The sequence below is a fragment of the Taudactylus pleione genome, unplaced genomic scaffold (genome assembly GCF_031769625.1).
Source record: "Taudactylus pleione unplaced genomic scaffold, aTauple2 ptg000129l, whole genome shotgun sequence".
NCBI lineage: Eukaryota > Metazoa > Chordata > Amphibia > Anura > Myobatrachidae > Taudactylus > Taudactylus pleione.
In genome coordinates this window covers 5,751,323-5,767,070 of record NW_028284531.1, presented here as the reverse complement: position 1 = coordinate 5,767,070, position 15,748 = coordinate 5,751,323, and the positions used below count along the sequence as shown (strand labels likewise).

The 15,748-nt window shown below is 46.5% G+C and overlaps 1 protein-coding gene across 5 annotated transcripts in view; it reads left to right on the top strand.

Moving 5' to 3' along the window:
• Nucleotides 1–236: 236 nt before the first annotated feature.
• CEP152 (centrosomal protein 152) overlaps nt 237–15,748 on the top strand; it is a 131,686-nt gene continuing 116,174 nt past the window's right edge. For 2 of the 5 annotated variants that reach the window (XM_088472798.1, XM_088472794.1), the window contains exons 1-10: nt 237–305; nt 1,570–1,693; nt 2,687–2,796; nt 3,004–3,064; nt 3,485–3,829; nt 3,965–4,133; nt 4,219–4,359; nt 4,705–4,844; nt 5,151–5,351; nt 5,532–5,679. In XM_088472798.1, the coding sequence (XP_088328924.1) occupies nt 1,604–1,693; nt 2,687–2,796; nt 3,004–3,064; nt 3,485–3,829; nt 3,965–4,133; nt 4,219–4,359; nt 4,705–4,844; nt 5,151–5,351; nt 5,532–5,679 (1,405 nt within the window). In that variant the 5' untranslated portion in view covers nt 237–305; nt 1,570–1,603. Of the gene's footprint in view, nt 306–459; nt 531–1,554; nt 1,694–2,686; nt 2,797–3,003; nt 3,065–3,484; nt 3,830–3,964; nt 4,134–4,218; nt 4,360–4,704; nt 4,845–5,150; nt 5,352–5,531; nt 5,680–15,748 lie in introns of those variants that run through there. The other 3 variants (XM_088472797.1, XM_088472795.1, XM_088472796.1) reach the window with 3 other exon arrangements.

The following is a 15,748-nucleotide window of genomic DNA, read 5'->3' as shown; positions in this document are numbered from 1 at the left end:
GCTGCCTATCGCGCCACTGCCCCGCCCACCTGAACAATCCCTCCAGGCTGTTGGTTACACTGCGCAGTCTAACTTCACTGCTTGTTGTTAGCCCAGTAAACCTAGCCTTATAGCTACGTGCTATTCCCCTATCAGAGGCCTGGACAAGCAAATATCCATTTTTTATTGGGTGGCGGCACTGTCACTCACACCATTGTGGGGCGAATCAGTGACTTGTTTCCCATTTTGACTGTTGAGAGGGAAGTGGGAGCTGTGTGTATGCATCTGTATGTCCGGGGCTGCTGTGGGGAGCCGGGGCTGCTGAGGTGAGTGCCTGCGCCTGTGTCACCCGGAGACGTATGCGCCTATATTACTAGTCACATGCAGCGCACAAGTCCCATGTGCATATTAGCTATGTAATCGTTGTGGAGCCACCGGTCTTCAACCTGCTTCAGAGGCTGACAGGACTGCTGGGACTTGTATTTACCCAACAACCAGACTTATGTTGCCTCAATACTTGGAATTATACTCTGAACATTTAGCAATGTCAGGTAGTCTTTTTATGTTTATTACTGTGATGATGTTGCTGCTGTGGTTTTGCAGAACCTGTGGACATGTACAGATGTGTCCTCTTGCATTTTTCCGCTTGCGCTGCAAATATGCACATGCATCACGCCATGCGTTTAGCTGTGGCTGAGTGCGCCACGGTATGCCATACTGCGCACTGCGTTCACCATGCAATCCTATGGAGACACGTGTGTGCAACTCGTGCCAGGCGTGGTGCAATTTGCCGCACAAGCGAAAAAGATCGAAGAGGAATTATCTGTATATACCAGAGGTTCCCAAACTTTTTTGAATCACGGCGCCCTAGAGTATCAGCATTGTTTTCAAGGCACCCCTAAGTTTAAGTTTGTTATTAAGAAATTCAGAAAAAATGTAGCAAAATAGTAAAGTGAAGTAAATTGTGCTGATCTGTCATCCTTAGACTCAGTTATGTGGTTGTGGACTGGGTTGAGCTTCTGTTTGTCCACATATTTACATTACATTGATCATATATAATTTGATTTGGTGCTGAACCACAAACCTAATTCACCCCTGCAAGTGTCCCGAGGCACCCCAGGGTGCCACGGCGCACACTTTGGGAACCACTGGTATATACTATTGTACTTCGTGTCCTGGCTTCTAGACATTATGGGCGGAATTCAATTATTTCTAGCCGCTATCGCGCCCGACGGAGCTATTCTATTCTTGCTCCTGTCGGGTGCGATCAGCTGCCAGCGCTACATTTCAGCTCGCATCCCCTGGGGGATGAGAGCTGAAATGTGCGAAAAGTGACATGTTTGGGTGCCCAAACATCACTTTTCGCGATCGCGCCCAGCACTTTGGTCGGGTTTAGCTGCTTTATGCGGCTAAACCTGACCTCTATGGGCGCGATCAGCGCGAACATCTTGGACAATTGTATAGCGGCCCGCGATCTCCTTTCACTTTAGACGGGAGATGCGGGCCGCGAATACAATTGAATTCCGCCCTATGTGTAATACACATTTCTAGTATTATTTTTTTAAGTCTTTGTAGTATTTTGTTTTCTAGGTTTCCACCATTGAAATAAGTGATATAATAGAAAATGTCTATAGACTTTGATAGTGGAGCATTGCAGACCCAGCATGAAGAGGAAGATGAGTATGATAAGGAGGATTATGCCAGGGAGCAAGAGGTGAGGAAGTTGTTTAGTTGTATTCCTTTTTTTTTTTTTTTATTTGGCCCCAGATGTTACGAGATGGATAAGTGGTTAAACATGTTCAATAAAGTGTGACAAATGCATCCAGTTTATCTGTATCCCTCAAGCCCTTGTGTAAAATTACACTTGGGGATTCATTTACAGACACCATCTGCCATGTAGTGCTGTGTGTTTATAAATGTCAATTTTAATTGTATGTATATTTATTCTGTTTGTCACTATGGTATTTGTTATTACCTTTAAAAAAAAATGCTAAGACAAGAATAAAATTATAAACAAGCATTGCTAATTAAAATGTGAATAGTGAAATAAATGTGATAAGGCATTACATATAAACATCTAAAGCATAATGCAAATAACATTTATGCTGCGTCAATAGCTTCCACCAAATATACGTTTTGATCAGTTCTAAAAAAATGTAATCTAGTATGTTCTTGACCAGCTTCAGTTAATTATGCAACTTGCACAGTTAACTAGCATCATATATCGCTTTTTTTTTTTTTTTTGCGGAATAGGAAAACTTGCATTTTTTTGAGGCAGAACATAACCATAATATTGCATAGGCTCCAGAGATTCATGACCTGTATTTAAGCACTTTGCATCTTGCCTTTTGCTTTTTATATGGTTTTGGAACTCCTTGGGCTACGCTATTGTAGGAGGTAGATGATCATATGCAATTATTACTATTTAGAAGACTTTCTCAATAAATAAATATCTTCTTATTCTTCCAAATAGAAATAAACACAATGCCGACCCCCCCCCCCCCCCCCCCTTCGGAATTCTCTATGGAGATCTCTGTTTTTTTTTCCATTCAGCCTTAATATAAGGGCACGACTGATATATATATAATTTTTTTTTTTTAAACTAGATACAACAGTACCCTCCTGAGAAATATCTACCTATTTAACATGTAGTAATTAGGAGGTGGTAAATTATTGATATTTGGTATTATTTGATCTTGTCTTACAGTTACAGCAGTTGTTAACTGACCTTCCCCATGACATGCTGGATGACAGTCTCTGTTCCTCTTATTCAGAACACAACTACAGTGATTGCAGTGACCATGAGATTTCTGAACAGTAAGAAATAATTTGTGTTAATTTTCCTGGTATTTAATTTTCGGAAAAATACATTTTATATTGCCCAGTAAAGACATTACATAAAGTTATACTTAAATGAACTTCAATTGGAGGTAATTTTTGAAATGCAATTTTAAAGCGCAAATATTGTTATTGTATAATAAGCGGAACTCACTTGCCGCCATCTGTATTTTTTTTTTTCCAAAGAAATCGGCACTGGGACCCAGAAGCCCTTTGGAAAGATGAAGGATTACCTGAACACCAAAATGTAAGTGTTTCCCTATGAAAGAAAAAAAAATTTATATATTTTTATTAGTGTTGTTGTTATTATTATCATCCTTTATTTATATGGCGCCATAAGGGTTCCGCAGCGCCTCACAAAGTACATAAACAAATGTGCAAACAAGAAGACAGTGACTTACAGTACAAAACAATGCAGGACATGGACATAGGTATTGCAGCAATGTTTATAAACTATCGTACCACTCAAAAGCAGCAGGGCGTCAGCAACCAAGTGTTAGGTGCCATTGTGGGGAGTTTGAAGTAGATGATCGTATGAGTATGGGATAGAGAAGCATATGAAGCAAGAGGGCCCTGCTCATTAGAACTTTCTTTCTAAAGGGGAGTTATATATGTTTTATTCTGCTACCCTCAGCCTTGTCTACCTAATATCAGTATTCTTGTTTAGCAGTATAAAAATGGTTATACCGATAAACCAAATGCTGCACAGTATATGGACCAACAAAGTGGACCTCCCAGGAGCCAGGAAGTTGGAAACAAAATGTCAAATGGATGGGGACCCCTTAATGGTGACAAGGAAGAGAATATTTTTAACAATAAATACAACTATCTCAAAGAGCATGCAAATGAGGAATCCAATGTAGGAACCTTTCACAGTGAAAGTCATTATGATGAACTTGACCACTGTTCAACAAGTGAATTGTATCATCTTCCTGAGGACTTTAAACCTTACACTAATGGTGGACGTCACATGGCTGAAAGCTTTCCCGATGCCAAGCCTGAGAAATATCAGGTTTGTTTTTGCTAAACACAAATACATTATTCACTGGCAATTAAGAACAATCTAAATTTTTCCTTTGGACACCCTTTTGGATGATTTTTAATTTTATAATATGTTCTAATAAAAAACCTGAATCTATTTTAATAGATTTTCACTGCGCCAGGAGGAAATGGCCATCAACCTGCAGAGACCACTCAAATCAAATACAATCCATACCAATTAAATGTTGCCCGGAAAGATGTGGTTAACCAAGATCCAGCAAGAAGGGAGGACAATTATGATGATCTTCAGAGAGAATTTCTGGACACCGGAGAATGTGAGAGGCATATGACTTCTATTGCTTAATACCTGTCTTCTACAGTACTCTTATATTAACACGTATGATTCTTCAATGATTTTAGGTATTTCAAGCAATATGCAATTTGTACAACTACAAGTTCTTTACAAAGCGAGAGGAAGACAACTTGAAGAATTAAATGCAAAGCTTGAAGAAAGTGAGCGCCAACTAAGATACCTCAATCATCAGCTTGCAATAGTAAAAGGTAAAATGATTTACAGTACATTATCCAGTGTGCCTTTTTTTGTGTGTTTAAAGCATACTGATTTCACACACATAGTGGGGGCAACCATTTTTTTGTGTAAAATTAGTATTCTGCACATCCGTTCAGTGAGGACCTCTAAAATCACTGAGGCATCAGATGTGATGTGTAGACCATGTATAATGTAGTTTTATAGTAACATTAGAGAAGTTGAACTGAAAAACCTACAAGTTCTTTATTTTCTTTGTTGATTAGAATTTTATTGTGGCACTGAACACATACAAATGGTAAAGACTGCTAAATATGTGCAGTGACAATGGAATATTATTTTGCCATCACATAATTTAGATGAGAAAGATGGGTTAGCTATCACCCTTCAAGAATCACAGATGTTACTTCAGAATTCAGGAGAAGTGGAGCTTCAGCTACGAGGTCAGATGGCTGCTCTGGAGAAAACAGTAGATGGTTTAACCTCAAATGATGAGCAGGTTAGAGTCTTTTGTGGGGGGGGGGGGGGTGTTGTATATACATATGTATTAGAAACAAAAATGTCTGGTTAGTAGCTCCTATATAATGTACAGCTGCCTAGCAAAATCTGACACAAGCAGCTGTCTGATGTATAAATTCTGCTATACGTAGTCTGTATCATAATCTTTCTACATGATGCATATCTTTTTTTAATTTTTTTTTTTTTATTCTTTTTATGAAAGAATATAAACTTGCTTGATGTTAAAAAAGTGTTTCTTTATTGTGATGTCCTTTTTTAAGTCTCTGTCCTCTTGTTTTATATTTAGTTGAGAAAGGAGTTAAAAGTTTCCAAACTTGCAATGGACAGCATGCAGCAGCAGGTTATGGACTTGCGCCGTTCTGATTCGATCCACAGAGCTAGGGAACAACATGAGGCTGTTGTGTCCATGCTTAAGCAGAAAAATGAGAAGCAAGTGCTATCACTGCAACAGAAGCTGGATGAGGTTCATGCAGCTCTGCAGCAGCAGGTACAGTATATGTGCTAAAGTACAGTAACCTCATTAACACTGCATCAAAATGTATTTTATGTGTAGACCGATTTCCTAGTGTTCTTGTGCGTTATATTTCCACTTTGTGTGCAAGAGAAGATCCATTATTTCATTTGTAAGTGCTCTTTAGTCTCTTTATAACTAATGCTTTTCAAATAGAAGGAGATGTGTAGTCGACTGGAGGAACAAGTGAAACAGGCTGAGAGAAAGCAAGAAGAGAGCAAACTGGAGAAAACAGAAGTTATAAACCGCTTGTCTAGGAGCCTGGAAGAAAGTCAGAAACAATGTGCAAATCTGTTACACGCAGGTAGGATGCTGAATGGTATTCTGTGTCCGCTTTATTCAACACATTTATTTCCATGATGTAGCGTAAATCAAACTGGTCTTGACATTTAAGGTTAGAGTTTTCACTAAGGGGCTAAATTTGTGATGGGAGCAAAGCAAAAAAAAAAATGTAATTTTGCCACTATGTATCCCACAACAGCTGGACAGGTTTGTGTCCTTCAGCCACTGGGTAACACTGGAGCTACGTTGGGCTATAGTCAGTGGTGTGGTGTGTGGAGTCTGGCACTTTAAATCTGAGTAGATTTGAAACAAGCACCCCCTTCCCCCTCTTTATACCCCCACCTAAACCAGTTTAAGTGCACCATGGAGCCGGGTACTCTTTACGGCTGCTGGGGGCAGCCTCTGTACTGCAGGAGTCTGCCTGTTCCAAGGGCGTCTCCATGGGGACCCATCACAGGGTAGCTTTCAGGCTTCCCCCAAGCATAGCGTCCACAGATGACGCAGCTCTATTGCGCATCTGGAGGCATATGGCAGTGGTAAGTATGATCCGTCCCTTGGAGAAGCAAGAAGCCACGGTTTGCCACAGTAGACTCCTGAATAGGAGATTCCCGGGAGCAAGGACTCGGAGGGGGCAGGGCCGATGTTGGTGGTTTGTGTTACATCCCTCGGCTCTCATTGCTTGCTCCGAAAAGTCTCTTGTCCAGCCCCCTGAGGGTGGAGCTACCTAGGAGATTGCAATAGCGTACATCATTGAATCAGGCATTATGTCTGGGAAGGATCTATCCCAGAAAAGAATAGCACAGTACAAACATATTTTCCTTGTGCAAAATGCAAAACCAAATTATGTCATTCACAGTCTGACTGGGGGACGATTTGCGAGTCGTGTCAGGCAGAGACCTGGAGTGCGGCAGCAACAGAGAGTACATCTCTAGTTGATATGTCAGGTTGAGTGGCACAACTGATTGGTGCTATGGCTCATTTATGAAAACAATTGGTGGCATCCAGGTCTGGCCATCCTCACTCCCTTTGTTTAGCCCTCTGCGGATCCCTATCTTCAGGAGTCGTCCAGAGGAGCTTTTAACTGTGCTTGCCTCTGTGGTTCAATCTAGTGTTCTGCCATCTATGTTAGTTGAGCCGACTTGGGCTCAAGGCTTGGCTCATTCTCTACTTAGCTTGAGAGACTACTTGACCCTTCTTCTAAAAGCTCAGGTGAACCGCCCAGTAGTCTTAACTAATGGAGACTTCCAACTGTTCTACAGTCTGGTGACTCTTACTCTTCTGAGGGTTCTATTCAAGATGAGGACCATCCAGTAGACTAGATATTTCATCAGTGATAGACGATAACTCCTCTGACTTACAAGGGGTGGACTCCTGCGACTGGAGGTATTTGCGTCTCCATAGGAATGTATGGGAGACTCACTCCCGCGATCAGAGACGCGCCATAGCATACCGTGGCGCGTAGCACGATGCGTGCCATCAGCCACAATTAACTTGGGCATCTGTACCTCTGATTAAAATCTTTAAGCTACTCTATAAAATTTATGTGCCTGCAGGGGCCTCACTTAGGCCCATTTTTGTATTGGCCAGGGTAAATATATCGGTAGAAAAATAGATGGATCTTATTGCTAATGGCCTTCCTTTGAGTACTCCTAAGGCTGATCTTATTCCTTTAATCTAGCACATAAAGGAGTCTGCTGCCTATTATGGAGGGGTTGTGGCGTATAGGGCCCTCTGACTAAGAGCATGGTGAGCGGATGCTCCATCCAAACCTTCTTTAGAGGCTCTTCTCTTTCCGTAGAGATTTCCTTTAAACCTGAGCTGGATAAAATCATTGCCCTAGCCATGGAAGTTAAAGTTCCTTTTTACCCTCCTCTTCCATACCCAGACTGGTCTTAATCGGGCCATTCATTTCGTTCCCTTCGGCCCTCAGATAAGCAGTGTTTCAGAGGACCTCGGGACAACCATCTTCTGCCAAGGTGGAAAGGCAAAATACAGACAGTCCTGGTCTTCCCGTCATCTGGATGCAAAGCCTTCAGAAAAAAACGGGCACATGATGGATTCATACTCTAATGCCTGGGTCAGGTGTACCCTCTTGGTTGGATACAAAATAGAAATTTTGGGCCCTTTTCCACGGGTCTTCCACCTTTCGAAAAAAGAGACTAGGCTTAGAAAGGAGGCTGTCTATTGCACCCATCTGCGGGAGTCATCGTACCAGTTGTGATGGGACAGAGATCAAAAGGGTTTTTTTACTGAAACCAATTTGTAGTACCAAAGCCGGTCCGCTCGGTGCAACCTATTCTGAACCTTAAAACCTTTGAACATTCTTTTGCGGTTTTAGAAATTCAAAATGGAATCTCTTCAATCAGTTATTGCCAGCATGAGGATCATGAATTTCTGGTATCTATGAACATTTGAGATGCCCATTTACACAATACTATATGGTAACCGAATCATTCTTACCTTCTATAAATACAATAATTGACAGATCTTTTCTTCCCAACCCGGAGGAATATATTTATTCAAAACACGGAGACACGATGCTGGCCGGAAGCACAGAACCTGCCTTTTATGATTTTATAGCCACGGCAGCACAGCCAGCAAGAGCTTTTAACATCCAGGAGCTTCACCTGCTATTCATCTATCCCAACGTTACCAGTAGACCCGTCCTGAACTTAGCCACATCCAGCCATAATACATCAGCGGAAATTGAGTGAGCACACATTCCGCTAGTAGTCAAGTTTGCAAGCAGATAAAATATCGGGAGCTAACTGGCCACTAATCCATACATTCGGCGTTGAGAGACTCCCCTGCAATCGAGCACCTTCTGGACGCGGCAAGCCCGGTAGTGACCCAGTGGGGTGAGCTTAACAGCAAATGCTGTGACAACCTAAGTATAATAACCGTGAGACTCAATAGACACTTTCATTTTGGCTGCTATTTATTTGTGCATTCACAAGGCACTGTGCTGACTTATTACTCTGGGACTATTAATACTTTTGGAACAGCCCCGGTTGTATAACACACTCTGGAGAAAGCATTATACAATACATTACTAGTATGTGGACGAACACAGCACCTAACATTTTTCTAATACATATACTTCAGATGCTGCTAGACGCCGAGTGTTATTCACCAATGCACTCCAATTTTTTTTTCCATATTTGAACCGGTTAATTTACCTATTTTGGTCTTAAAGTGCACTTCCCTGTATATACAGGTTTTTAAAGCTACAGAGATCTCTGTTCAGACTAAACATTTAGATTTATGAATATATTTATGCAGTGATTTTATGCTGAATATTTATATTGATTTGCATGTATATTTTATAATAAAATTGTGTGTTTTTTTATATACCTGTGGAACTGACAGTGTGGTGGAAAGCACACCAAATTATTGTTACTTTTAAAAAAGAATAAAAAAAAAAAAAGAATAAAAAAAAAATTATATATAATATATTAGTTTGCACATCTTTCTATATTGGTTGCAGCATTCCTAAACTCAAAATAGTCACATAGAACAAAATATTTTCTTCAATCCTACCTTCTATTTGCGATCTTCCAATTCCGGGCTCTTCCATTCAGTCTTTCCTCTGCTTCACACATCTTTACTAAAATCTTGGGAATCATGGAGGCCCACCTTTTGGTCTTTGGGAGTTTTCATAGTTTCCTTCCTCAACAATCTCCTTATAAGGCCATATCCAGGGAAACACTTCTATCTCGGGTACAGTTAATTTGTCAGACTGTAATGTCACTGTTGGATTGTCAATTTTAACAAATCCAATCTATTCCTGTTGCGTCCCACCACTTGGAGGGTGTCCACGTTAAGTGCTTTGTCATGTCGTTCTCTTAATCTAGACTTCCATGATGACCAGGCTGAACTGCGTACCGATACTTCCTATTAGCCTAAGGTCGCCTCTAAGGGCCTGATTCAGAGATGTTTGCTAATGCATTCGCAGTTGTGATCCAGCACGCAGCTGTTGTGAGAAATTATGCTAATGCTGTAGCCGGCTAGAAATGTATTGAGACACCTACTGGCGGCTGTGCAGTGCATACAATCGCATATAAATACCATCGCAGACCATTCTATAATCAGCCATCTGAGTAGTCCTAAGGTCAGGCAGAATGGCCGCCTTAACTTCTACATCAGAACCACTTTATCTGCATATGGGATTGCTGGGATGTAGTTATGAGACCGGCGGCCGCGATGTCGCCGGTCTTGATACTGACAGGGAAATTTCGACAAGGGACTTAAGAGAGATCTGTCAAAATACGAACATCTATCTTTAATCCTGACGCCGAAGGGGTTCGATTTTGGGGTGGGGGGGGTGGATAGGTTAGGATTAGGCACCCCTAGGGGGGAGGGTTAGGTTTAGGCCTGATGGGGGGAGGGTTAGGTTTAGGCATCAACAGGGAGGGTTAGGGTTTGTCTACAAGAAACGAGAGTTAAGGGGGGTAAGGGAGGAGGGTATGTATACTTCCCGGACCCTGTCATGATACCAACCACCGGGATGCCACCGTCTGTATTTTGACAGGAGGCATCCCGACAGCCGACATTACATACCCATTCCGGGATTGCAGACACAGGCTGTGACACCCCGAAAATGGCCAGGACATGCTTGCGTTCTTTGCAGCCACTCCCCTTTACCTCCCCTAAACGTCCCTGACTGTCAATCACTTTGCAAAGAAATCCTCACTGTGAGCGGCATTGCAAAGGTACTTTGGCATGTGTGCAGTGCGTCCATGATAATTGCTCAATTACGTAAATATCGGAGTAGTATACATCTCTGAATCTGGCACTAAGTTTCATCATGGGGCTTCTGTTGCTCAGCTTTGTTGGGCTGACTACCTGGTCTTCCGTGCATCTGTTTGTTTATACTGGTTTCATACTTTTGCATCCATTGAAGCTGTGTTTTGTTGCAAGGTGCTTAAAGCAGCCACAGCGCGCTCCCCTTTCACATGACAACTGCTTTGAGACATCCTTGGTGTAGATTCAGTGTCCCCAATGGATGAAGGGGAAAACAGGATTTTCGTACTTACCAGTAAAATCCATATTTCTACTTCAGGGTCCATAGGGGGTCCACAGGGTTGACCTTGGGGTATAGCTGGATCTGGATCCACGGGCACCACGCAGTTAAAGCTTTGCTGCTCCCAGGATGCACTTGGGTCCGTCCTCCTCTATACCCCGCCCCGGCCACAGGCACCTCTGTTTTAGTTGGTGCCCGGCCGGAGTCGGGTCACCCTGTCGCAGTGGGGCTGCAGGACCAGCCCCTAAGCTTTATTTTAAAAGATAAATTTTTTATTTTTTTCTACTTTTTTTACACTGTTAGAGCGGCAGCATCAGACTGTCCTTTAGGACGTCCACGCTGCCGCTCCTTCTCCCCGCTGGCGCCGCGACGCCAGTACAGCTCTGGGGATCGCGGCGGGACCCCAGAGCCTGTACTAGCCGGGCTCTGGGGACTCCCTTGACTGCTGCCGGACGCGACGGGGATCAGGTAAGCCGCGGGTCGCCGCGTGCGGCGGCCCGCGGATACTTCAATGCAGTCAGGAGCCTCCGGTCTCTGGGGACAGACCGGAGGCGCTAGCGGCGGCGGCGGGCTCCCCCTCAATTGAGGAATACCCCGCGTGTCCGCTAGACCACCAGGGTATCAGGCTGGTAGCGGGACCGGCAACCCGGGGGTTAATTGCTAGCCAGGGGAGGCAGCCTTCCCTGTCTAGCGGCTCCTCCCCTCAGCTCAGCGCGCCTTTCAACTAGGAGTCTGGCGTCGCTGAGCTGCTCTTATCTCTCGGCCACTCCTCCGCTGAGGTCTCCGGCGGCCATCTTTACTGGCACATCGCAGACTCCCAGGCGGTATCAAGTGGACCGGTCCCCCTGTGTACCTCTCCCCTGCTAAAGGACAGTGTACACAGCGCTATAGCCCTCCCAGACACTGAATCTGGGCGGTTGATTGTAGCGGAAGGTGCAGTGAGTATAACTTTTCTGCATTGTATGTGACTATTGCTAGTGCTGCCTGTCTGTGACTTATTCTCCTTTACTGTCAGCTTATACCTATCCTTTTCCTTCTCCTACGGCCCGGCAGGTGTGTGGGGGAAGGGCGTTTTTCTGAGACCCTCACTTATATAAAACACGTATTTGTGGGGTCAGTCACATACTGTTGTGTGCTACACAGTACCATATCTGGGCTGTTGTGTCGCATACTGGTGAGTGCGCGGGTGTTAAAACCGTAATTCCTCTGGTGATACCTGTTTCTTGTGATTTATGGTATCATGTCTGATGAGGAGACTGAGCGCTCTGTGGCTCCTGTGCTATTTTCCTGCAGACGCTGTGCTGCTGGAGTTGATGGGGAGGACTTATCTCAGGATGGTCTGTGCGGGCGGTGCCAGCTGGTACCGGGCCCCTCCAACCCCCCTGTATCACAGGACCCTCCTTGGGCGATGTTTTCACAGGTGCTGGCGTCTATTGCGGACCGGTTATCGGTCCCATCAGCGGTCCCTTCTAGGGCGTTACCGCAGCCCACCATCCCCCATTCCCCGAGGGTTCCACAAATGTTGCGGCCTTCCCCCGGGGCCCAGACTGTGGATCCTTACTCGGGACTGCCTGTGTATGTGCAGTCTTCCCCAGGGACGTGTCAGTCTGTAGTGCCTTTGCAGAGTTTTGCTCCGACGGCTCCTCCGCCTTGGGTGGATGTTCTATCCAGCTCCGTACAGAGTCTGGCGGCTTCATCCTCTGCGTTTCAGTCCATGTTGCAAGGTGATGTGCCACCAAGGGTGTCTAAACGTCCGGTTGTGAGTTCACTAGCTGCGCAGTTGTCGGACTCGGAAGTGTCCTCAGATGATGGAGAAATCCATGAGGACTCTGACTCTGATGTCATGGGGCAGGAGGTGGAAGCTAAGTCCTCCATTAATGTTCCAGCCTTAGTTAGGGCGGTGCGGGCTATCCTACATGTTGAGGATGATGCGCCGGCTCCTAGGTCGAAGTTTCCTACCTTTAAAAAGGCCAAGGTGACCTCAACTGTGTTCCCCCTGTCTGATCAATTATCGGATCATATGGCGGCGGCCTGGCAATTACCTAGTAAGAGGTTCCATCCACAGAAGAGGTTGGCGGCGAACTATCCTTTTCCTGAAGCTCATTGTAGGAAATGGGAAACTCCGCCGGCGGTGGATTCCCACGTTACCCGCTTGATCAAAAGCGCGACGTTGCCATTGCCGTCTATCTCCTCTTTGAAGGATCCCACGGACAGGAAGGTGGAGACTTGTTTAAAGTCCATTTATTCTCTTTCCGGGGCGGTGGCTCGCCCGTCCATGGCTATCTCCTGGGTGGCTAAAGCCATTGAGGCATGGGCCAATGCCTTGGAGGATACCTTTCCTGATGAGGCTCCGGATATCCAGAGAGCGTTAGTGGGACAGATGCGGGATGCAGCTTCCTATATTGGGGAAGCGTCTTTGGATGCCAGCCTGCTCACTTCTCGGGTGTCGGCTGCAGCGGTATCTGCTCGGCGCTCCCTGTGGCTGAGGTCCTGGAGGGCTGATGCAGATTCAAAAAAGGGTCTGGAGGCCTTGCCTTTTAATGGTGATTTACTATTTGGTCCGGATTTGGACAGAATAGTGGATACTTTGGCTTTTCTCCCTTCGGCCTCTGCGCCGGCTAAAGTGAGGAGCTCTGCCTTTCGGTCCTTTCGGGTTCAGGGTAAGGCCAAGGGCCAGTCCTTCCCGAGACATTCGGCGACCAAGGCCGCACCCAAGCACAAGAAGCAGGCATGGAGTGCTCGGCGCCCTTCTTCCAAGCAGGAGGATAAGCCTGCTGCCTGATGGGACGGGCCTCTCTCTGGGGGACCCCAGAGTGGGAGGCCGACTTCTCCAATTCGCCCAGTGTTGGCACAATACCACCACGGATGCCTGGGTTCGAGAAGTAGTCTCTCAGGGGTACGCCCTGTCTTTTCGGTTCAGGCCGCCCCACCAGTTTTTCTGTACGAGTCCTTCTCTGGACAAGACCAAAGCGGGTCAGATTCAGGTAGCTATAGAATCCTTGCTACAAGCAGGGGTCATTGTTCCCGTTCCGCAGTCTCAGCGCGGGACGGGGTACTATTCTACTCTGTTTCTGGTACAGAAACCCAATGGTTCTCATCGCCCTATCCTGAATTTGAAGTCTCTGAACAGATACCTCAGAGTTCCCAGGTTCAGGATGGAAACGTTACGTTCCATCATTCTGGCGATGGAACCCGGGGATTATATGGTCTCCCTCGATATCCAGGACGCCTATCTCCATGTGCCCATAGCACCGGCACATCAGCGGTATCTGAGGTTTGCTATCCTGAACCATCACTACCAATTTCGGGCGTTGCCTTTTGGCCTTTCCACGGCTCCGAGGGTGTTCACCAAGGTGATGGCGGTTATGGCTCCCACCTTCGGGGTCAGGGTCTACGTCTGTTGCCGTTCCTGGACGATCTTCTGCTGCTGGCGAGCTCCCCGGAGGTGCTTCTTCGACATCTCCACCTGACCATTGCTTGTCTTCAAGCACACGGGTGGTTGATAAACTGGAAGAAGTCCTCCCTGATTCCATCACAGCGGATGGTTCATTTGGGAGCCCTGCTGGATTCTCGTCAGCAGCGGATTTTCCTGACTCCAGAGAAGGTCTCCTCCCTGCAGCTGCGGATACACAGTTGCCTGAGCAGTTGCCGCCTGTCGGTCCATTCAGCTATGAGAGTTCTGGGATCCATGGTGTCGACATTCGACATGGTGGAATTTGCCCAGTTCCATTCCCGGCCCCTGCAGGGGCTGATTCTATCGGAATGGAACGGGTTACCTCACCGGATCCGCTCTCAGATGCTGGTGTTGTCCGCGGAGGTTCGGCAGTCTTTGGCTTGGTGGCTTCAGACGGTGCATCTGGTCGAGGGGCGCCCCTTTTGGATCCCGGACTGGGTCCTGCTCACGACGGATGCCAGTCTTCGGGGTTGGGGGGCAGTGACCGGCTCATTATCGCTTCAGGGTCGTTGGTCTGCGGAAGAAGCACTTCTCCCCATCAACATCCTGGAACTGCGGGCTGTGTACAGGGCCCTGCAGTCGTCCGGCCCCGCTCTTCACGGAAGGGCGGTTCAGGTGCAGTCCGACAACGCCACCACGGTGGCGTACATCAACCACCAAGGGGGAACTCGCAGTCGGGCAGCAATGTCGGAGGTGTCTCGCATTCTTGCTTGGGCGGAGTGTCACGTTCCAGCGATCTCGGCAGTCTTCATTCCCGGAGTCCTCAATTGGGAGGCGGACTTCCTCAGCCGTCACGATGTGCATCCCGGGGAATGGTCGCTTCACCCAGAGGTGTTTCAGCTACTCGTGGACAGGTGGGGGCTGCCGGAGCTGGACTTGATGGCCTCCCGTCACAATCACAAGTTGCCCGTTTACGGGTCAAGGACAAGAGACGCAGGCGCCTGTCTGTTAGACGCTCTGTCGGTGAAATGGACGTTTCACCTGGCGTATCTGTTTCCTCCGATATCCTTACTTCCTCGGGTTCTGCGGAAATTCAAGCAGGACGGCGGCACGCTCGTGCTGGTGGCTCCGGCGTGGCCCAGACGTCCTTGGTACTCCGATCTGAGGTGCCTCTCCATCGACGCTCCGTACCTTCTTCCTCAGCGTCGGGACCTGTTGTCTCAGGGGCCCTGCCTTTACCCGGATCTGGGTCGGTTGTCTTTGACGGCGTGGCTCTTGAGACAGCCGTCTTAAGGTCTAGGGGTTTCTCCAGTTCAGTGATTGGTACCATGCTTAGGGCACGCAAGCCTGCCTCCGCGCGGATTTACCACAGGGTGTGGCGCACTTATTTTCAGTGGTGTGAATCCAGAAACTATGATCCGCAGGTGTTCCGGGTTTCCAGAATCTTGGAATTTCTTCAATCGGGTTTGGACCTCGGCTTACGCCTGGCCTCTCTGAAGGTTCATGTGTCTGCTTTGTCCGTGTGGTTTCAGCGACGGATTGCTACACTGCCAGATGTTTACACCTTTTTCCAAGGTGTTCTCAGGATCCAGCCTCCCTTCGTGCCTCCGGTGGCTCCGTGGGACTTGACGGTGGTACTGAGGGTCTTGCAGGGTCCTCCTTTTGAGCCGCTTG